The sequence below is a fragment of the Macrosteles quadrilineatus genome, unplaced genomic scaffold, assembly GCF_028750875.1.
Source record: "Macrosteles quadrilineatus isolate MER2022 unplaced genomic scaffold, UCM_ALF_1.0 Scaffold_6__1_contigs__length_79288215, whole genome shotgun sequence".
Classification (NCBI taxonomy): domain Eukaryota; kingdom Metazoa; phylum Arthropoda; class Insecta; order Hemiptera; family Cicadellidae; genus Macrosteles; species Macrosteles quadrilineatus.
The window spans coordinates 64,438,441-64,461,828 of NW_026542599.1; the positions used below are offsets into that span (position 1 = coordinate 64,438,441).

Below are 23,388 nucleotides of genomic sequence, written 5' to 3' on the forward strand. Positions count from 1 at the left end.
ATTTTAGCATTTGCATAAAATACGTACAAAATCCAAAACACCAGACACATACCTGCTTATGATGTGTCATAAGTAGGACCAAGGAACAAGTCAAACAAAACAAAACTTTATAAAAACAACTTTACTTGTTCGAAATTATAAAAAACACTTGAGATGTTAAATTACGCAATAAATGCAAAGTAGTTATATTCAATTAAGTAGTTTTGAAATTGTACAAAATTGTGTGGCTTAGGCAATTCAAGCTCATACGTACAATTTGTTTATTACCCAATGAAAAATAGTAGAACTCCTATTATCTGAACTCCAACCATACGAAGTACTTACAAAAAGAATTATAAAAACCTTAAACTACGGTAATACAAAATTTTATTAAAGGGAGAAGCCAAAATCACAGAAAAATCCTGAACATCTTCCACGAACATCATCACTGTCTGCCACAGTTATGGGAACTTCTTCATCCGCTATCACGGTAAAGCTTTTTGAGACATCTTCTGCGACTGTGATGGTAAAAAGCTCAACTCAACTTAGCATATTTTCTATTAAATACCCCGAATTTAAGTAAAAAAATCATCCAAAATGTTAATTTTCTGTTGTGATGACTTCAATTGATTCGGAAAGTTGGAGTTCTGGTTTAGTACTAAACTTACAACAAGTAACATATTCAAGTAAAAATTTGTCACTTACTAATATCTCGAATACACATAAACAAGTCATATTTTGAACTACACATAAACATATAACTTTTTTCATTGCCTCAATCTTACTTTGGCATGAGTAACAATAGCATTGGTCTGAAGCACCGAGAAAAGTGATGGAAGTTGTTTCGTAATGGTAAAAAAACAGACCTATAACTAGAACGTCTTATCGCGTATAAACTAAAAATCAACTTATAAACGTAACAAAAACAAAAAATCGTTCTTATAGCTATGTGTGTAGGTACAATACAAACTGCTCACATCGCACCGGGGCATGTGATATAAATTGTCCTTCTCAAAACAAGATCTGTTCCACTAACAAAGGCACTAATGTTTTTTTCAGTCTTGCCTCCGCAGGACCCAGGAATGCATGTATCACATGAAAAATCACAGTCCGCCACGTTTTGCTCACGATTAGGAAAATCACCACACACACACACACCAGTTTGAACAATCACCATACTTCTTCGGTTTCTGCGGCCTGTGGTTGAGGCCCACTGTTGAATGAGTCCGCCTGAAACGTAATATAACATTGTCAGTACATCATATTAATTGTACTTTTCCAAATTAAATCCAATAGTAAAGCACAAACTCCCTAACAGTATTTCTAAAAGGAGATATTTACTTCAACAACGGAATTACTACAGCACCTAACAGAAGGAAGAGTTTTAAACCCTCTCTCTTCCTTAGTTGAAAATGCTGTCAGTGACAGTGAAATATTCTAATGTTTTGTGTATATAGTGTTAAGTTTTGTGTTTCTTATGACAGATTGGACTCTTTCCGATACAGGTAAGTCTGCTTTTCTCTCAAAAAACCTAAAAATCTAGGCCCTTGTGTTCTATGCTAAACCCTCAATGTTACAGTAATGTATGATGAAATATTAACTTAAGAATCAATAGTTTTGCATTTTCGTTGACCGTCAGATACCAGCTAAACAACAGTTGTCCTAGCACAGATCAGCAAAAACATTCGTTCACGTTGAAGCATATTAATCATGCACTGTAAGCTTGATTACCGAGCACAAAATTGTATGTGAATTGCTTTTCGGATTTTTAAAACTTTTGCTTTAGAGGTTGAAAAAAATCACAGTTTAATAATTATGTGGATTGACGAAATAATAATTAAAATTAAAAAGTAAATCGCAAATTGTGGTTTCAATAGTTTTAAAATGAGATATTTTAAATTTGTTTTACTTTAATAAACAATGCCATAATATGCTTCAACCATTAACATTGCTGTTATGGGCAGAAAATCCAAGATGGCAGGCGGTCCTGCCGACTTTTGAGTCAACAAGATAACACGCCCAAACTCTATAAAAAAACCCCAAACTGACTGACAGAAAAATATCTCAAGCTTTGGGGAATTAACTATTTCTTTGGTATAATAAGTAATAAATATTGAGGATGACTACATTCTGAGGGTTTTCGGCGACATTCGGGAACCAACTGAAATACAAGTGGTTATCTGGGAAATCAGGTATAGTGAACTGTAGACACCCTACACAACTACTTGGCAAACGTCATTTCACTGGTTTAATTTTTGACTAGTGTACATGTTGCTCGAATTCGAGCAATTGCAAAGTATTACAGGAGTTATTTCAAAACGAATAACAGTCATATTTACAATGAATTTAAAAGAGTCAACTCAAAGATTATCGGTGTGTAACTCAGGCCATGTTTATCTTCGTTATTGATAAACCTAAAGCATTCCGGTCGGTTTTCGTCTCCTTCTCAAAATGCCTCGCTGTACAGGCAACACAGGTCATTGATAGATGGCCAATTGAGAACGAAAAGTTGTTTTGGGGTAGTGTTAGGGCGCATTTTTAACCTAATAGTTAAGCCTATTACGTGTCACTGTTCTGTAGCTGCGGTCGTTATCACGATTACGCCTCCTGTGCATGTTTCGTTGTACAGTAGTAGCGTCGGAGGCATTTAAAAGAAAAAACAACAAATAAACAAATTATAGCTACACAAAACAACGATAAATTCACAAATTTAAGATACAACCATACTAACACGATCCGTCTTGGGGGTTATGTTTACACAAACTCAAATAGTAAATAAATGTACTCAATACGTTTCATTGAATTGAAAAATAAATAACAGCAATTAAATTATACAGCTGATCAAAATGTAAACAATTATGTTCTTCATAAGGATAACATGGGAACTTTCAAGGCCACTGGGGCAGAGCCCAAGGGACTTTAAAAAATGTAAGGCCAGTTTGCAAATCTACGCGACACGCTCTTTCCAATGAGACGTCAATGGATAAAATCGGTTAAGAAATGGCGGAGGAGTTAAACCGACAAACTTTCATGTAGCGTATTAATTATATAGATATTGGATAAGTTTCAAATAACCCTGTGCATACTATAGCCAAGGAAACACTTGACCGTGCTGACCAATTACTTGGCCGACAGTTTTAGACAGTCTCTCTCTCACCTTTCGGTAATCGTGTCCTCCGAATCCTCTGCCCTGGTAGCCGCCGCCGCCTCCGTAAGATCCTGAGTCCAACCATTCAGGCACTTCTTGTCCAGCTTGCTGTAGGATCTGCACAAAACCAACAGTATTAACAACTTTGTCCTGGAAAATGTTTTGTCAATTCAATTTATAACTAGCAACTGTTGAATTTTCAAAACCCTTTACTTTATTTCTGGGAGGAAATAATGGATTACTAGCCCTTAAATTTGATTGTGTATTATTTTTTAGTTAAAAATTCAAAATCGGGGAAAAAAGAACAAAGAGAAAAAGATTTTGTATATTGTTTTAATTTGTCTAAAATTGTATCATGCTGTTGATGTTTTTTTTATTTTAGCAGGCAATACATAAAAATCTTAATCCAGCATTTTTTTTTTTTTAATAACTTTGTGTCTGTTTTGATAAAGAAAAGGAAACTTCTAAATCTTGTATTTATTTTATGGTGATCACCCAAAGTACTTGAAGAACTAATATTTACTCTTTATCAAGTTAAACAAATAAAAATATATATAAACTATACACGGTTAAAATACCAATCTCGGCAAAATTACTTGATGTGCAACAATAGACTCTCAGTAATCCGTCAGATATAGGACCGTGATACTGTCGGATTACTGGAATGTCATCAATAATACCCCCGCCGCAGCAAACCTGCAGACTAAGCGAATTTCCATTTGACTGATTTGATTTACACTGAAATGTCTACTTAAAAATATAACATTTATTCCCGATTTAAATAGAATTAGTTTAACAAGTACTTAGGTTTGCTGCATCAGGGAGGGTTAAATTTTCTTTTTTTTTGTAAAATGTTAATAGTTAGTAAGAAATAAAAACATTTTCTAAATTTGATCAAAATATGTTCATAAACAAGCAAACTACAACACTTATTCTCCATAAGAATAACATGGGAATTTTCAATTTCAAATTTTTTGGAATTTTCTCGGTAACCATTAGGCGCATAATAACGCTTCAATATACTAAATTATTTGTTTTTATAAGCTCTACAAAATAGTTTGGAAAGAAATTGCTAAATTTTATTTTTTTTAGGTCAAAAATGGGAAAAACCTATTTTTACCCCATAAAACCCCCCGTAAACCCCCGTTCCCATGGTCCGATCATGCTGGATCGCGAACTCGTTCAAATAAACGTAGGTCTACACATTTGTACCAAATTTCATCAAAATCGGATCATTTTTGCTCGAGTTATCGTGCTAACGGACACACATATATATATATAAATAAATATATATATATATATGAATTTGAACGGATGGTGTTTTTGGCCTCTAGGGACCTCAAAACGAAAAAAAAATCGGTCCCGCGTCCAGGTCTTACCATGAGTACTACGGTAATAGCTTATTCCCTATATGGGAAATTCGCTAAAAACTCGTAAAATGCACAAAACAAGTATTTTATTGTGTGTACCAATACCCGACACGTCTGCAAAGACCGGAATCGGAAACCGCTATTGGCAAGATTGTGCATAATCAACATACCTTTACAAGGTCAGGTGCCAAGGGACTGTCTGCGTCAGCATCGTAGAAGGACGTAGCCTTTCCTCGGTTGCCCACTCTCCCAGTACGACCAATGCGGTGGACGTACTCATCAATTGATTTGGGCATGTCATAGTTTATTACATGGCCTACACCCTTGATATCTGAAACAAAGAATAAGCACATAGTATTATCAAAAACCTATCTCATGCAGCCAACAACTAATTAGGTAATTGACTTTGAAAAGTACAAGTACACTTCACATCCATTTGTTAAGTCTGAAGCCAGGTTTGACTTGTGCAACTTATGCATGGTAATGGCAATGGCATTTTGTTTTTATTCAAGGAAAGGCTATAAAATCAGGATTTTGAATAGTAGAATAACAGGGATTATAATATTTTGTCAGTCTTTGTTATTTAGATGTTTTGATGTTAACACCAAACTCAAACAACAATTTTTTATACTTTTTACAATAGAAAGATCCATCTTGTATTGTGTTAGTGAAGTGTGTTGGTTTAGCATAATTTTACTGTTTTTAATTCCCTTTGTACTCTTTAAACATATATTTGACAAGCATTTGACTTCCTAATGTGTTACCATAACTCCTAACCTCAAAATCTAAACGGCCTGCAGTTTTATCTAAAATTCTTGTTAACCAAGGTAGCCTCGGTCCCAACAACTTCGGTTAATCAGGAGTATACTGTAGTGTAAGTTATTACGTGTTTCTTGTGCCGGAGTGCACTCTTCCCCATTAAGATAAGTCTGCTATCCTAAAATCCTAAATCTTTTACTGAGTTTTGGAACAAAATACTATTTTTAACTAAAAGTTTAGTGTACTCACCCAGTCCTCGAGCAGCTACAGCTGTAGCCACCAACACCCTCATCCTGTTGAACTTGAAATCATTCAAAGCCGTTTCACGTTCTCTTTGTTGTCTGTCTCCGTGAATACTTGTCGTTGGGATCTGTTGTTCTGACAAGTAGACTGCGATGAAATCTGCGTTTCTCTTAGTCTCTACGAAGACTAACACCTTGTCATCTGTAATTTAACATAAGATTCAGAACAGCCGTGTAACAAGCAGGTATTTTACCAAATGATTTCTGTAATATACAGCAAGAAGTTAAAAATAATATCTATAATCTTCTATTATAGAATACAGTAGAACCCTGGTTAACCGAAATAAAGGGGGGAGAGCCGTTTCGGATAGCCAATTTTTTGGTTAACCCATCATAGGCTAAAAATAGCCAATGTATCAACACAGTGTGTAGGAAAAATGAATTTAAGAGAATGTCTACAAATAATTCAGTGTTTTATTTTAGCTACAAAAAAGTAACAATGGGATAGAAAATACTTTAAACCAGACAACTGAAGTTATTTAAGCATTTTACAGCCCTTTATTATTTTATAGAACCATTTCGCTTAACCCGGATTTTGGTTAAACCGAACTCGGTTAGCAGGGATTCTACTGTAGAAAGAAAGAGGACGGCAGCTAGCTTACCTCGGAAGAAGTACAGGCACACACTATTTCAACCACTGGGGGACTTTGTCAAGTGTAGAGAAAGAGGAATTATTATTTTGACTTTTTCTCTACACTTGACTATGTCCCTAATGGGACAAAGTAATTGTGTGTCCTATGGCCTACCTGTACCCCTAATGACAATCTATTGTAAACTCAAGATTCAAGATTCAAGATTCAAAGAGTCTTTATTCACACACAGTACAAATTTTCGTACATGAATAGTGTCTATTGTCTATTGTTACTTACTACCTGAATTAGCAATAAGAAACATTTAAACAAAATACTATAGGCTACATTATTTTAAATTGAAATTACTAAAATCTTCTATTTTGTAAGGTGCAAGGTCAAGTAAGAATGCCTTCAGATTTTTCATAAATTTAGATTTGTCTTTTTCTTTTTTTAAAAAGCTAGGAAGTTTTCTAAAAAAATAGTTTCCAATATAAGAAGGTTTATTTTTAAAAAGTTCAAGTCTTGGTTTTTCTTTAGCTAAATAATTTTTACCCCTTGTATTATAATTATGCACAGGCGATTCTTGAGTCTCAACAATATTTAAAAAATATTTAATTGTTTCAAAAATATATAAGGCGTGAACTGTAAAAATGCCCATCCCTTTAAAATAAGATTTGACGGACTGGTTGTATTTTAATTTATGTATTATCCTGATAGCTTTTTTTTGTATTTTCAAAATCTTTTTTAAATTCTTTTTCTTTGTCCCACCATAAATACTAATTCCATAGTTAATATGTGATTCAATATGAGCATGATATATCATTTTAAGTACTGATCCTTCACAGAGATATGACATTGTTCTTAGGACGAATATACCTACTGAGAATCATTCAAGTTGAATCAACTTTTATAGTATTAGAAAAATCAATCAAAAATATAATTTTTACTAGAACAGCTATGTTAAATGAGAAAAAAATATTAACAACATCTTGGTCCATGTATATAGGATGAGAACTCACCGTTCTGCATAAGCAGTTCTCTTAGTTTGTTCCGTTTTTCGTTTCGAGCAACCTGATAAAATACTTGCTCGACGTCAGCACAAGCTCCACCCACAATGCCGACTGCCAAGAAAAGATAATCATTGAGGAAGTTGGCTGCCAAATGTTGTATCTCCTCAGGGAATGTTGCGGAGAACATGAGTGTCTGTCTTTCACCCTGCAAACATCAAACTACGGTCAACTAAATATTATGAAGATTGTGACACTTTATGAGAAACTGAGGCCCTAGTTTGACCAACACATATCGTCCCAGACCATCTCTTGAGGCACTTCGGCTTTCGCCGGATGTTATTTTAAATCACCGATAGTCAGAAATTCATTTGATTAGTATTCATGTAGGGGAATACATTTACTTTCATGTAATATAGTTGGTATGTGGGTTTTATGTGTTTTTAAGATCCTAAATCTTGTAACCAGGAATGGAGAAGTCTAAAAATATCGACTAATCGTGTAAAGTACTGTCTGTATTTTGATTACCTTACTCTGCAATCCATGCCAGACATGAAACATGTTTTTAAGATTACACACAATGAGTAATTTGCTACTAGTGTAATGGAGGGTAGTCTAGGCAACCTGGAAAGTATGTTGTGTTTTAAATTTAAACAATGAGGGCCTTGCACTTGGTAGCAGTCAAGGTTCAATAAATAGTCCAACTGAGGTAGGGATAGGGGTCAGTCAGGCAGGAGGGTGCCCGTAGGAGGTTTGATGAGTGTGGGTTTAAAGTAGGGGTGTGCGAATAGTGATTTTCAACCTCGAGCCGAGCCGAGCCGAGCTTTTTAAAATATTTTCGAGCTCGAGCTTTTTCGAGCCGAGCTTTTCCTAGCGTCACCTTATAATAATAATAATAATAATAATAATAAATCTTTATTGTCGTTTGGTAATATAAACATTACAATAGACAAGGTCAACATGTTTTGTTACATATGTTAAATAAAATATTAAATATTCTACAGAAAATTTTAAAATAAAGTTAAAAGAATCTTAAAAGGATAAAGCATCAGTAATAATAAAAACTTTAAAATTAACAGGGAAAAGACCATAACAAGAACAAAGAATCATCAAGACTGCTTGGCCTCACATTTAAGCGTTAAAAAATCTTCATTCTGCAAAAACTCATCAACTGAATAATACCCCCGCCGCAGCAAACCTGCAGACTAAGCGAATTTCCATTTCCCTGAATGGATTTACACTAAAATGTCTCCTTAAAAATATCACATTTATTCCCTATTTAAATAGAATCAGTTTAAAACATACTTAGGTTTGCTGCAACAGGGAGGGTAAAAGTGTTTTTATGTAAAATGTTAATAGTTAGTAAGAAATAAAAACATTTTCCAAATTTGGGCAAAATATGTTTATAAACAAGCAAACTACAACAGTTTACTTATTCTCCATAAGAATAACATGGGAATTTTAAATTTACTATTTTTTTGGAATTTTCTCCGTAATCATTAGGCGCATTATAACGCTTCAATATACTAAATTATTTGTTTTTTTAAGCTCTACAAAATAGTTTCAAAAGAAATGGCAAAATTTTATGTTTTTTGGGTCAAAAATGGGAAAAACCCATTTTTACCCCATAAAAGCCCCCATAAACCCCCGTTCCCATGGTCCAATCATGCTGGTTCGTGAACTCGTTCGAATAAACGTAGGTTTACACGTTTGTACCAAATTTCATCAAAATCGGATCATTTTTGCTCGAGTTATCGCGCTAACGGACACATATATATATATATATATATATATATATAAATATATATATATATATGAATTTGAACGGATGGTGTTTTTGACCTCTAGGGACCTCAAAACGAAAAAAAAAATTGGTCCCGGGTCCAGGTCTTACCGTGAGTACTACGGTAATAGCTTATTCCCTATATGGGAAATTCGCTAAAAAGCACGACTTGTAAGCCAATCTGATAATTTTGACCTATACAAATTAATACTTTCCTGATTTCTAAAATGTATTGGAAGTTTATTAAATAGTTTTATTTGCAAATATTTATAACTTTTGATAAATTTTGATAGCCTGGCTTGAGGAATATATAAATCTTTTGATTGTCTGGTGATATACCCATGGATTGAGTTGCAAGGAACAAATTTATTCAGATTATCTTTAACGGAAACTAAATTGTAAAAAATTAAAATATTAGAGAGTGTCATGATTTTATTTTCAGCAAAAAATGTTTTGCAACTAACCCTATCTGGAATTTCAAACATAATTCTGAATTCTGAACATTATCAAAAAAATAAATTATTAAACATTTTTCTTCAAAAAGTGCATAGTAATAATAATGTTCAGTCAATTTTTAAATAAACACAATATTATTTTAATATGTCTAAAAACATTGAGAATTGTCAAGACATCAAATAGTAGATAATCACGATAAGAACTGAACTGAACTAAATTAAGATGCAAGAAATAAAAGGATATGATTGAAGGCCTGATGAGATATGCAGTGCAGACTGAGCCAATCAGATTGTCTTTCATAACAGAACAGCGCTAACTTGAATGACAACAAAACAACTAGCAAGTCGATTAAATATGTATGTTGTAACTACTATGAATACTTTATTCCATTTTGTATAAATAAATAAATATAAAAACACGTGATTATTCTTGTTGTTTTCCATGCACAAAATATTTTTGTTTTATGAATCGTATTAATAAAAAAAAAGAACATGATTGATTTGGATCCAAAAAGGTGAAGAGACAAAGTAAAAAGTAAAATTATATATTAAAAATATATAATTGACATATAGAGGAAATAGACCAAAACACTAAAATTAATAGAATAACACACAAAGTAAACAAGAAATGAAATAATGAACACGATGATTTAACACTGTCACTAAATTCTGTTATCTAGAAGGGTCGGTGAACTAATCAATAAATAGCCAAAACCAGTTTCCTCCCCCATTTCTCTCTCAGTCTCACCACCACCCCTCCCCCCCTGAGCCGGGAGGCCCAGCACTTTGTCCTTGAAACACCCTAGCCTCTGAAACAATAAACCCTTACACCCGCGTTGCTGTTTTGACAACAGGGTTATGAATGCATTCACTATTTTTCATTTTCCAGGATTAACTATCAATTATTATTATTTGCAAGTTATAAATAGGAAACTACATCACATTATGGTATTCAATGACCCATGTATTATCAAAAATTAATAATCCATTACTTATTTTGATAATAAAAAGCATTCATTACAGCACGCACCACTTATTGATATTTAAATAATCATCAAAGTAACTGTTACTTTATACAAAATAAAATAGGTACAAAATTGTGTGGCCAGTCAAACTTTATAAACAAACATTTTATTCTATAAAATACAGATGGTAAATATGGGTTGGTTTAAAGGAAATAAAATACAAAACAGATAATTAATTATTTTGATAAACATTAGAAAGGTTATGGGATTGATTGAACTAAAATAACCGCAGGGAAACTTATAAGTAGAAAAGTCGTCAACCACAATCTGTTCAATCAGTACATTGTTAGAGAGAGCAGAGAGAGAAATAGAGATAGCAGATAGGGGCGTTTGATAAGGAATCTGAAAAAGTAAACAAACAAGGAACAACGACACGACACGACGATTGATACTTGTTTACAGCCTTATTGTGTCGCCCACTACATTTGCACACGTGACCACTTTTTGTTTCTTCCTTATCTTTCATCCGTTCCAAAATAGAATTCCTGAAATTGTTTTTTGGTATAATCTCCCCTCCCACACAAGGCGCAGTGCTCAGTGCGCACTGTAGGTTGTCACGGCAACCGTGTGTCGTCATAGCGACGAGCCAATCACGCACTCGCACTGCGTTGTATATTACGATACGAATAGCTGTGTTAGAAAGACATCGCGATAGGTGGTAGTTTGTCTCTTTACTATCTCCTCAAAATTACGATCGATAATCATTGCGTCTTGACTGAGCTGAGGTTCGTGCTTATCAAACCTTGAATGCTTTAACAACGTAGAATTGTGATAACATTGTTTCCAATTACGACCCAAATTAAGTGTTTTTTTTTAGTTTTGACTTAGTATTAAAAGCTCGGCTCGAACTTCGAGCTTTTTCAAAATGCCTCGAGCCGAGCCGAATAATGAAAAGCTCGACCAAAAAGCTCGAAGGTTCGAGTACTCGCACACCCCTAGTTTAAAGGTTAGGCCTTTATGCAGGGGGATGTTGTTTTCAAAGGGATTAAGATTAAATTCCACCAAGAGTTACATAAATATGGTTCATAACTGAAACGGTACTTGAATAATATTACCGAACAATACTTACGGTCTTGATCATGGATGGATGGTCCAACATCTTTTTCATGTCCTCCAGAAAACCCATGTCAAGCATACGGTCAGCTTCGTCAAGAACAAAGAACCTTACGCTTCCGAAGCTCACTTTGCCTCGGTTCACAAAGTCATTCAATCTGCCTGGAGTAGCGACCAGGATGTGGCAACCGTTCTGTTGACAATGTTCGATAAATTTATGACATGAGGAATAATTACTGGAGTTTTAAACTACCTGTATTCAGTTGGAAACTAGACATTAAATTAAATCAGAATTCAAATATTTGAATTTATGTGATGCAATTTAAAAAAAAGTTGATAAGTAAAGAAATTCCAGTAAAGTACTTAAGGTTATATTGTAAATGAATGCCAAATGGCTGAAGGAGTTGTCTGTAAAGGGACAAGTTCAGCTAGCTCACCTGAGTAAGGAGCCAGGTCTTAGATATCTAATAAAAGGTCACCAAACATAATACTGATATTTCCTACTATAATCCGTTCACAAAATTAAGGCAGTTTAAGAGCAAGTTCCCCCACACACTTTTTTGCTCAATGTATGTTGTCGATTGATATTTTAGTTTAGTAAATGAGTTATAATAATCACTTCTTCAGAGGATTTGAGACAAACTAGGTTAAGGGTTCCCTTTGAACTACTCGCTAGCTGAACTCCTTATAAAACAAATACAGAACTTGAAACTCCTTTAAATAAAATCCCTGTACAATTTTTCTTTTAAGTATGGAACATCAATACAATTACTGCTACAGGTTATCCTTGATATCTCAAGTTAATTTCCACATACAACAAGAACTTTAAATGGACATGAAAGCTGAATAAAGCTGATTTATACTCACGATTAGCTTTGAAACCTGGTAGTTGGTACCAGTTCCTCCGTAGGAGATGCATATTTTCAGAATGGATCCTTTGGCGAACTTCCTCGCCTCGTCGAAAATTTGAATCGTCAATTCTCGGGTCGGTGAAACAATTACCACCTGAGGTTCACAAGTCTCACCGTCAAAGACTAGATCTGATGGTTCGTTCATCAACTTGTGTATCATCGGAATCAAGAATGCGGCCTGTAACAAAAAACATCTCAACATTAACTTCAGTCATTAAATTATTTTAACGATTTTACATTTTGTACAAGACAGCTAAATTTAAACAATTAGTTGAAGATGAACGGAGCAACAAAACCATCTTTAGTTCGGACTTTGCTGCGGATTACCCAGCGCAATGTGTGCTATTTCACATACCTGCTACCAGGAACTACCACTGGATAAAATGTGGATCACTTTGTATGTACAGTAGAACCCCTCATATCCGGCCACCACGGGACCAAGCCCCTGGCCGGATAACGATTTGGCCGGATAAACCAACCTACTATGAAAATGACAATTCATACCTAATAATAATAGGTAATCAATGTATGCAATCAAAAGTATCATTTAATTCTGTTCTGGGATCATTTTTAGAAAAATAAACATGTCTGTAAAAAGGAAAAAAAATATTTGTAGGTTAAAGTCGGTACTGTAATAAATGAATATACAAATATTATGATTCCAGGTAACAAAACATATTAAATGGAGGTAAAAATGACAATAAATTGTACTTAGAGTTCATTAGGACTTAAATGGTACTTGCATTTCTACTCAACATTCTTAACCATTTTGTGAAATACAAAAATTAATGTACTCGTACTGTACTGTACTAAACCCACTTTGGAAATAATCAGCCAACTGATCAGAGGTTAGGCCTACTAGCTCAACTGAGTATAGTGACTCAGCAAATAAATGTATAAACAAACAGATAAATAATGAGAACAATTTATTTTATGACTTGAGCAGTCACAAAGACTAGTGCTTGTATCTAAACGTCTGTAAGGTGTGAGAAAAAAATGTTGATATTGGCTTCCTGGAAGGGGCCGGATAAACAGGGGACCGGTAAAACCAAGGCCGGATATGAGGGGTTCTACTGTACAGTAAATTACTGGAGTGTTTAATAGCTAACTTGACACAGACACTGCATCTGCATTTAAGTATGTTGTCCGTTTTGGAATGAAAATGTTGTAGTTGAAATGATCCTGCTGCTTTCAATGATTAAAAATTTATGATTTCGCTGTAATCACAGAATATCATCGTAATGACTGAGGGAGGCAATCACGGTTCCACCATGTGCAGAACATGTTCTTGATTTAGTCGCGACCATGAAGAAAACACTGAAACACTGAAATTGCAGTCCTGACCATCCCTACAATAACTTAAAAACATATCTATTACATCAGTAATGTCATGCTTACCGTCTTTCCAGACCCGGTCTGGGCGCAGGCCATGAGATCTCTCCCTGCCAACACATATGGGAGCGCATGTTTCTGTATGGGAGTTGGCTTCTTGTAGCCGGACTTGCGGATGTTGTCCATCAGCAACGGGCGCAGATTTGCGTCATCAAACTCTCTGAGTGGCTCCAATTTGTTATTTCCAGTCACCTAAAAAATTCATCACGTTAATGAAATGTACAAAAAATAAAAGTAGGCCTACTTATAGAATCAATTTAGAAAATTCATAGAAACAAGTGCAGTACCTTTTACAGTTTTCAAAGGATTTCCAATAACATTCTCGACAACATAGCCAACAAAACAGTTACGAGTGAAAGTGAGTAGAAAACAAAAAGCTTACTTTGACTTTGATATTTTCGTAGGCATCAAAGTTGATACCACTAGAGATTCCACCTCCGTACAAGGATTCGTCGTCTTCCTTTGGTTCCGGTGGGATGTACAACTCAGGTCGAGGCTTTTCTGAAAAATCAAAACATTTATTAATACGGTAACAACCCACATGTGTCGATCCAAACTATTAAGGCACCATATCAAGGCATGTTATCCAGACCACGCAAAAGCTAGATTGCACAATAATGTCCCGGGCTAATGCCTAGAGCGTTCTAGGGAAAAATATTTAAGGAATTTGAGGACTTCATATTCATTTCACTGAAAGTGCACTACTTAAGACTATTTAATTATCACAATAACCCACCGTCTCCACCGCCAGGTTTCTCAGTCTCACACTTTTGACATTTGCTTCTAAATGCGAAATTGCTGTTCCCGCATTCGGTGTCGGGACATATCCAGTCTCCCTCTCTCCTACCTGGAAATTCAAAACCATCAGAATGCAAGGTTACGTGGTAACACAAGTATCGTGCAATATGAATGAAAAATCATTGACCAACAGCATGTTACTCTTAACAAGGTGAACCTATTATTTCCCTAACGACAATAGTTTTCACTCACCTTCACCGTCTCCGTTCTCAGTTCTACCACCTCGGCCGCCAAAACCTCCTCTACCTCCCCTCCCCCTGCCACCACCAAAGGAACCTCCTTCATCTTCATCGTCGTTCTTGAATCCATAACGTCCGTTACTACTCCTATCATCTCCTCCAAATCCGCCGCCACCTCTGCTTCCAAATCCTCCGCCTCCTCTGCTTCCAAATCCCCCGCCTCCTCTGCCTCCGCCTCCGAATCCGCCACCACCTTCAACAGAACACAGATTATGTAATTAAATTAGCCTTGATGATCATTTTACAACTTAATAGGCAAATCATGTCTACGTGTGAACAAAAAGCCAGACACAAATGTAATAAGAATGTAAACTCTTAAACAAACTAATTGTTTAATTAATTGTTGATTAAACAACTCTTAAACGTAATCGGTAAGGTAAACCAAGTGACTTGCATCAATTCAAGATGTAAAAAAATAAATTCTTCAGTATCTGGAATCTGAGCACGTACTCAGGCGGGGCGGGAGGGTATTTAAAACATGAAAAGAATATTATCCAGACCTAGGTGCATAATTATTGCGGGTAGGCTTCCACTAGTTCGCGAACCAGTATGATCGGACCATAGGAACGGAGGTTTATGGGGTGAAAATTTGATACTCTCATTATTGCTCTTTAAACTTTTGCTATTTATTCTTAACTTATTTTGTAGAACTAAGGTTTGCTTAGTGCTTATTATATTTTGATCAACTTTAGTAATTTATATATTTTCATACCGTACTATAAACATTGAACAAAATAATCTTTGTTAGCAGCCAACCAAAGTACTCATCAAATCTAATGTTATTTAAATAGGGCACACCCTACATTTAGATATTTTCAAAGAAAATTTATGTTAATGAAAATTCAATCAGAATGTGAAAATTAGATAGTTCTGAATGTTTGCTGCAGCGTGAGGTTTTGCTTATTCAACTCTATTTGGCACAAATTCTTTCTCATATTACATTTATAAAAATCCTAAGAACCGCAATACTACACATTTGATTTAAATAAATTAATATCACTAAATATAACCTCTCACGTCCTTATCTTTTACTTTTAACCTACTGGTATTTGATTTTTAATATTAATTGCAAGCTATTTTATAAATAAATATAGGATGGAGAGGACACAGCTAACTCACCTGATGAAAGGTTGCAGATGAGTCAAAGAACACATAAAATCACACACATAATGTGTAAAGTAATTTAAGTATATTATGTGTGTGATTTTATGTGTTCTTTGACTCATCTGCAACCTTTCATCAGGTGAGTTAGCTGTGTCCTCTCCATCCTATATTTATTTATTTAATCCAAGCTAAATGCTTTTTCCTAAAAACATAAGCTATTTTATAAGTATCGTACAGGGTTAAATCTAGTACGAGTTGGTTCATCTAAGGCCATTGTTTGATTCCTTACCACCACTGTTTCCATCATCCGGTTTGTCAGTCTCACATTTCTGGCATTGTTTGCGCCAGCCAAAATTGCTGTTGTTACACTCAGAATTAGGGCAATTCCAATCCCCCTCTCTTCCACCTAGAAATGGATATTTCAGTTAGTTTATTGTTGGTATAGAGGTTGATAATCTCTGCCGGTATGACTGATACACAAGATGAGGAAATAAGACCATCATGGACAAAAGACAATATTGGTACCTATATCTGAAAATTGGAAAATAGCTGATTAAATTGATCCTTTATCCAAACATTGGTTCTGTTCCACACCCAACCACAATCCTGTTGACCATTCATTGACTCACCATTTCATTACTTAAGATCACTATAATAGTTTCTTCTCATGCTCAAACTCGGTGCTGAAACAAGATGCTGCTAAGCGATTATCTTAAAGAAGGTAATTACTCAGGTTTGTCAGGTAAAAGTTAGTTGAAGGGTTTGTAGTGAGTGATTTAGAGAAATTCAACTAAGTATTGGCCTACCTCCTCCAAATCCTCCGCCACCTCTGCTTCCGCCTCTACTTCCAAATCCGCCGCCGCCTCTACTTCCAAAACCACCACCACCTGCAACCAAACAGAGGTTACGTTATTAAATTAGCCTTTCAACAATTTGGATGGTGAATATTACCTTATTCAAAACAATACAAAACAGAACCCACTCAAATCCAGACCTAAGTGCATTACATATTGAGGGTAAGCTTCCACAAGTTCGCGAACCACCATGATCAGACCACTGGGAACAAAGGTTTATGGAGTAAAAATTGGATACTCTTCATTTTTTTCTGCTTAAAAAATTACTTTTGCAATTTCATTCCAATTGTAGAACTTTCTATATATTTTCATAGGCTAAGAAAATTGCACTAAAAGATTAGGCTACCTTTTGTTAGGTTTTCTGTCAACCTATGTTCTCATTCGACCTAATGTTGTTTAATGAGGGAATAGATTTTTTAAGGAAATATTTAAATGGAAATTGAATCAGGCAAATCCGTGGAGAAAACCGTAATGTTGAATGTTTGCTGTGGCGTAGAGTTTAGATAATTCAACTCTGAGACAAATTCTTTCTTAAATTATTATCATTTTTATATTTTATTTAAGAATTTGAAGGTTTGTAGAGACAAGTTTAGAGAGATTTAAATATTTATTGGCCTACCTCCTCTGTCATCATCTCTGCCTCCTCCGAATCCGCCACCACGACCTCCTCCTCTTCCTCCGAACCCTCCTCCTCGGCCACCGCCTCTGCCTCCAAATCCACCGCCTCCTCCGAATCCACCACCGTTGTCGTCATCGACGGGGTCGAATCCTCGTCCTTTTCCTACTCTGCTTCCAAAATCAGACTGGAAAGCGATAAATATTTATTAGTATACAAATAATGTAAAATGGACTCTTGTAGCAATATAAACATTACGAACTGAAGTGAACATTCACGGTTTTACTATTCATTGCCTACCCATTCTTCAAAACTGACATTAGGGGACAGTAACGTATCATAAGATCAAAATCTCAAAATCTATACCTATAAAATAAATGTAGTATTTTAGGGCCTAAATTAGCAAACATAATGATTAACTGGATTTAAGACTATTTGTTCCCGATTTGCGACTTCAATCTGAAAACGATTTATAACTTAGGCAATTTGCTTTATTGGGCCTAAATGACATGCCTAAGTTATTCAATTTAGAATCAGTTTTACATGACAAGGTTAACATGAATCAAAAATTAGTATTCCTGAACATCTATTACCCTATATCTAAAGTTACCTGAAAGGAAGATGCGGGGGGAGCAGCAGGAGTTGAAGGACCATCATCCCAGTCATCGTCCATGTTGAGATTCTGCAAGTCAAAAATTCTAGGCTAAGTTAGCTAAAAAAATATCCTAACTTAAGTTAGCTTAGGCCTACGTTAACGCTCTGTGTGGTGTTTAAGAGTTCTTGTAAAAATTTAATCAATTTGAAACTAGGTATACAAAGTTGAGCACTTTAGATGCATAGCCTACGCATAGGCCTACTGATTAAAAATCTTAGGCCTAATTTAACTTAGGGAGTTTCGGTCTAGACCTACTAAGTTAACTTAAGTTAAACATTTCTCAAACAGAACTTTAACCCTAGATCTGGCGGTCATTTTATTCACCAGTGGCGGTAATATTTTGGCCGATTTGTAGTGGTACCATATATTTAGCAAAGAGCATTTATATGTGAATATAAGTAGTACACACCCTATATATTTTCAGTTTCAGCTGATAAATGTAGAATATAGGCCTAATAATATAAAAATATTTTTTCTTAGCAATGCGTTTAGGAGTAGGCCTAAGTAGTTTAGCAAAAGGTTTGCAAATTTTTGGATTAGGATATGCAAATTATAAATTTTGAAAGCAACCCACAAAATAATTGTTTTACAAATTTTATCTAAATGTAAAGGTTGTGTAAAATATGATTAACTTATCTAAGAAATACATCTTGGCCTATGTTTTTTTAAATTCTCACAAAATAAAGTTAAAAACAAATTCTACATAAGTAGGCTACCTACATATTTTCTTTTTTGAAAAACTACAACGTAACTTACCGTATGTTCGGAAATAATAGAATGCATTAAGCCTAACAGAAAATACATAAAAATGATTCTGTACAATAGGAAAAAAAAAAAGATCTCTGAGGCCTGTCTGAAAATGTATAGTTATAAGGCCCCGTTTATGCACAAAGAGCGGGAGCGGGGCGATAGCGGGCCCACTCCCGCTGTGAATGGGGCTGTTTATGTACGAAGAGCGACAGCGGTAGCGGTTGGTTAAAGGAGAATGGAAGGGGGACACAGTCTTGCCAACTCAAACTCTGCCAAACAATTAACACAACTACCTACATAATTTGTCCTAAGTGCACATGCGCGTCAAGTTGGCAACCCTGGCTTCAGCCGCTCCCGCTCCCGCCGTGCATAAACAGTCCCATTTGACTCAATGTAGTTGAAAACCGCTCTATCCCAAGCAACCGCTGCGATTTCTAACTACACAGTGGGCGAATTAGAAACCGCAGCGGGAGGTCAACCGCTACCGCTCTTCGTGCATAAACAGCCCCATTTAACTCAATGGTGTTAGAATTCTAACATTTCTCAGCAATTTAGGTTGGAATATATTAAAACTTTGAAGATTTTTTTACGGAAACATAATTTTTATGACATTTTTTAAACCAAATAACTTAAGTTAGCCTAAAATGTTTACAATCAACCCCATAGATTCAGAGGTAAGTTAATTGTAGGGAATTTATTTCAGAATAGGCCTAAGTTATGTACTTATACTTATTGAAGGTACGGTACAATTAAATTGACAATCACCAAAAACAGCTGTTTTTGTAGTCAGGTGACCAAAACTTTCCACCGCCAAAATCTATTTTGAACTCTCTAGTTTTTCAAACTAAGTTAGTAGGCCTACTAAGTTAAGCTATGTTTCTCTCTTCATAATACTCACTCAATAATGTAACTTAATTATGCATGAAAATTGGGTTTTAATACGGTTTTTTATATTTTAATAATAGAAAAAAAAACTACCCATGTCGTCTTGGTACCGATAATCGACCAGCGCAACTGAGAACTCGCGTTTTAGTGGTTGAAGATCGACCAGTGCCTGATAGCCTAGAGGGTTAAGTTTTTAAGTTAAGATCTTACAATTCTTTCAGGCATCCCTTAGGTACTTCAGGGTTGTTACTTACTTAAACTTAATTTTGAAAATAAAATTCCCTGACTTTTCCAGGTTTTCCAGACTGATATTAAGTTATACCTTTTCCAACATAGCCTACCGTAAGTCGATATCGATAGTCATCACCCTGACACCCAGACTTAACAAAATTCCCTGACCTTACCAACCCTGAACTTATTCCTTAAAAGCTTAGCCTAGACTTGTTTTACGGTACTTAAGTTAGGCCTAGGGCCTTACTGTGCGGATTATGAGCTTTACAACAATAAGTTTTAACTTAACCTCAAAATACTAAATAAGGCCTACAACTTAAACATCAAAAGATTAAAATTTCAATGAGAAGCGATTGGAAAATGGATCTAAGCTAACCTTAATAACTTAGGCCTAGGTAAAAACAATAAAGTTAACTTAGCCTACCTAGGGTGACTGGAGTCTAAACCTTCGCTAACTCATCACGATGTTGTCCCCTCCTGGCACTGCGGAGTGGGGGAAGCACAGCATTCTATTGGCTGAGGGAACACCATTACTAATGGATAACGTGCCACGCTGACAATGTAAAGGTACCAGGTTCGAATCCTCTCGGGAGCACTAACTTTTTGTCTAAGATTTTTGCATGATCAGCAAGTTTGGTTAGGTTATGACAGTTTAATTTGTTAATTAAAACATTATAAAATTCAATTTGAGCTATTATAGTTTTAGTTTAGAACTATTTTTTTTTCTATTAGTAAACCTTCGTTCGATTTTTTTATTATCAGCAAGTTTGGTTGGTTTTGTTAGGTTATGACAGTTTAATTTTATAGTTAATCTATACTATTATAAAGAAGAGGGGGTGTCTGTGTGTGTGTTTGTATGAGCTAATCTAAAAAAATACTGATCCGACTATGCTCAAATTGCACACAAATGAAGCTACAGCTCCGAGGATACATATAGAACTATTGCCGCTTCGATATTCACCTAGGGCTTTGCCCCGTGGGCTTTCAAAAATCTGAGATGAGAGATTTAAAAGTAAATATTGATTGATGGTATCCATGGTAACAAAGAACAAACCTAGTAAGTTTAAAAATGTAAACAAGCAGAACTAACTAACTGTCAAATTGATTTTGATTTCACAATTCCACCCAGCTGGTTCAAACCTTATTAAATACTGCACGAATATTAGAACAGAGAGGGTAAGGATTATAAATTTAAAATAATTATGTCACTAGCCTGAATGTAAACATTATTTAACATTACCTAAAGGAGCTGCCAAACCATATGTAAATGTAATTTCATTATTATAGGATTGTTTCGGTAACAGTACTTCATTTGTTTATGATCTAACTATACTGAGTCTGTTTGTTAATTATACTTAAATATACTTAATTTTGTGAAATTAAATGTTGTAATAATATTCATTTATTTTTATAATAATTCATTGTAAAAGAAATCATTCGATGGATATAGGAAATAATCAACATTCTATATTGCCTTATCAACCTAGGCCCTTATCCTGAGTTATGAGGTATATTCTTTTGATTTATTTGTTTGTAAACAGTAATATAATCCCCCTGTCCCAGCAAACCTATAACTGAGCGAATTCCCGTTTGCCTGATTATAATTTCACTAAAATATGTTAGAAAATTGCCCTATTAACATGTTTGGAAATATTGTGATAGGTTTTCGTTTACAGTGCAAACCATTAAACACATTCTTTTATTATAGGTATATGTGTGCTACACTATAGGATACCGTATAAATTAAAAGACCATATTTTCTTAAACCGTTTCCTCTCCCATCACTGCAATTATCATGTTCTACTTATATGCCAACCCCGTACGAAGGACGGGTATTCTACTAGTAAATTATAAAATTGAATTTAAGGCATTTATAATTTTATTTTATGAACAGAACTATTTTTTCGATTAGCAAACCTTCATTCGCTTTTTAATTTATATCTTTTTTTATATAATCTGCAAGTTTGGTTGGTTAGGTTAGTTTATGACAGCTTGGTAATTCTGAGCAATTACTTGGTCAACCCCAATTTTGTTCATATTTTACTACGGTCATCAGGAGGTTCTCAGAAAGCAAGAAACATATAATTCAAGGCCCGCAAGGTTAAGTTAGGTTAGGTTAGGTTAGGTTAAGTTAGGTTATTAATTAACCTAACCTAACCTAATCTAACGTAACGGTACTGTTACAATTGGCCTTAGAGATGTATTTGAGACTAAAAAAAAAACATAATAAGTTAGGTTAGGTTACATAGAAAAGGATTGTCGGAGGAACCACTAGCCATAGCCATAACGATACTGTCACAACTAACTGGCCTTCCGCGCGTCTCCCGCAAGCCACTGTTATCGCTTGTACTTTGAACCTTCTTATCGCTCGGCAACCTGTACGATGGCCTTGCGGGCCTTGAATTATATGTTTCTTGCTTTCTGAGAACCTCCTGATGACCGTAGTAAAATATGAACAAAATTGGGGCTGACCAAGTAAGTAATTGCTCAGAATTACCGACAGTTTAATTTTATAAATATTCATTTTTTAACTTATTGAAAAACAGCAGTATAGTTTTATGCATGTAAAACAACGCGGGCTTGTTTGGACGCCGTCTAGAGGGGAGGTGGAGGGAGAATCATTTCCCCCACTCCGCAGCGCCAGGGGACAACATCGTGATGAGTTAGCGAAGGTTTAGACTCCAGTCCTAGGGTGACAACATTTTCAGGACTCAGTTAGGCCTGAGGAGATAGGCAAGACAAATTGATTCCAAATCAAAGAGGGATAAGTTAATTTGGTCTCTTGCAAATAAGTTATCCCAAGCTAGACATAGGGTAGCCTATGGTGCAACTGAGTGATGGCCTCCAGATATTAACTTAACCTAGTTTTAAGCTGGGATAGGCCTACTCTATTTCAGATCTAGGTGTCTGGTGTACACCGATGTAATAACGAAAGCAACATATTCCGAACTATTATAGTATTAAGAAACTATATTTTAAGTGAAGTTATTTGGTTATGGGTCTAAGTTTGGCAGGACATGAGTAGACCTGCTTGAGAGGAACCTTCGTTCCGATGAGTATTAATTTGTTATTAACTCATCTGATTGTTGTAGTGAAAATAAATATTAATAGTCGTAATACTCACCTTGAGTTTATGAGCAAAAGAAAAAGCCGGGGCTCAATTAAGTCAACGTGCTCTGTAGGCTGTAACAGAGAGAAGAGGATGAAAAATGGCGATGGCGGTGGTGGGATGGGTTGGTTGGACTTGGACAGTGAACCAGCAACAAGGAAAAAAGAAGATAAAGATTGAGATTGCCGAAATGCCAATGCCGAACGCGAAATTGCGGATTGCCGGGTTCCGGGTTAGTTTCGTTCAGTGTTGCCAGAGTGCGCTTTCATTTCAGGCTAAATTCCCCTTTAAATCCCCACTTTGTAATGATGTAGGAATTACGTAAATTAATAAGAGTAAATATAAGTATCTTACATCCACTTTAGTGAGAGCTAAGAAGTGAGGATTGCCA

The 23,388-nt window shown here is 35.3% G+C and overlaps 1 protein-coding gene across 1 annotated transcript; it reads right to left on the reverse strand.

Moving 5' to 3' along the window:
- Positions 1 to 106: 106 nt before the first annotated feature.
- On the reverse strand, positions 107 to 23,156 carry LOC128996310 (ATP-dependent RNA helicase vasa-like). Its single transcript, XM_054421553.1, has 16 exons — positions 23,013 to 23,156; positions 17,978 to 18,049; positions 17,371 to 17,554; positions 16,704 to 16,784; positions 16,187 to 16,303; positions 14,747 to 14,986; positions 14,493 to 14,603; positions 14,139 to 14,257; positions 13,763 to 13,948; positions 12,321 to 12,542; positions 11,470 to 11,646; positions 7,150 to 7,345; positions 5,506 to 5,700; positions 4,668 to 4,828; positions 3,137 to 3,244; positions 107 to 1,209 (listed from the first exon to the last, which is right to left on the reverse strand). The coding sequence occupies exons 2-16, from the start codon at positions 18,038 to 18,040 to the stop codon at positions 1,150 to 1,152; spliced, it is 2,220 nt and encodes a 739-aa protein (XP_054277528.1). The 5' UTR covers positions 18,041 to 18,049; positions 23,013 to 23,156; the 3' UTR covers positions 107 to 1,149.
- Positions 23,157 to 23,388: the final 232 nt, after the last annotated feature.

Excerpts from the sequence above, each read along its gene's own strand:
- LOC128996310 (XM_054421553.1), bottom strand. The coding sequence starts at position 18,040 with ATGGACGATGACTGGGATGATGGTCCTTCAACTCCTGCTGCTCCCCCC. Across the intron at positions 14,987-16,186 it reads GGATGATGGAAACAGTGGTG|GTGGTGGCGGATTCGGAGGC; the intron begins GTAAGGAATCAA and ends GTTCTGTTGAAG. Across the intron at positions 7,346-11,469 it reads ATCCATCCATGATCAAGACC|GGTGAAAGACAGACACTCAT; the intron begins GTAAGTATTGTT and ends TGATGTTTGCAG.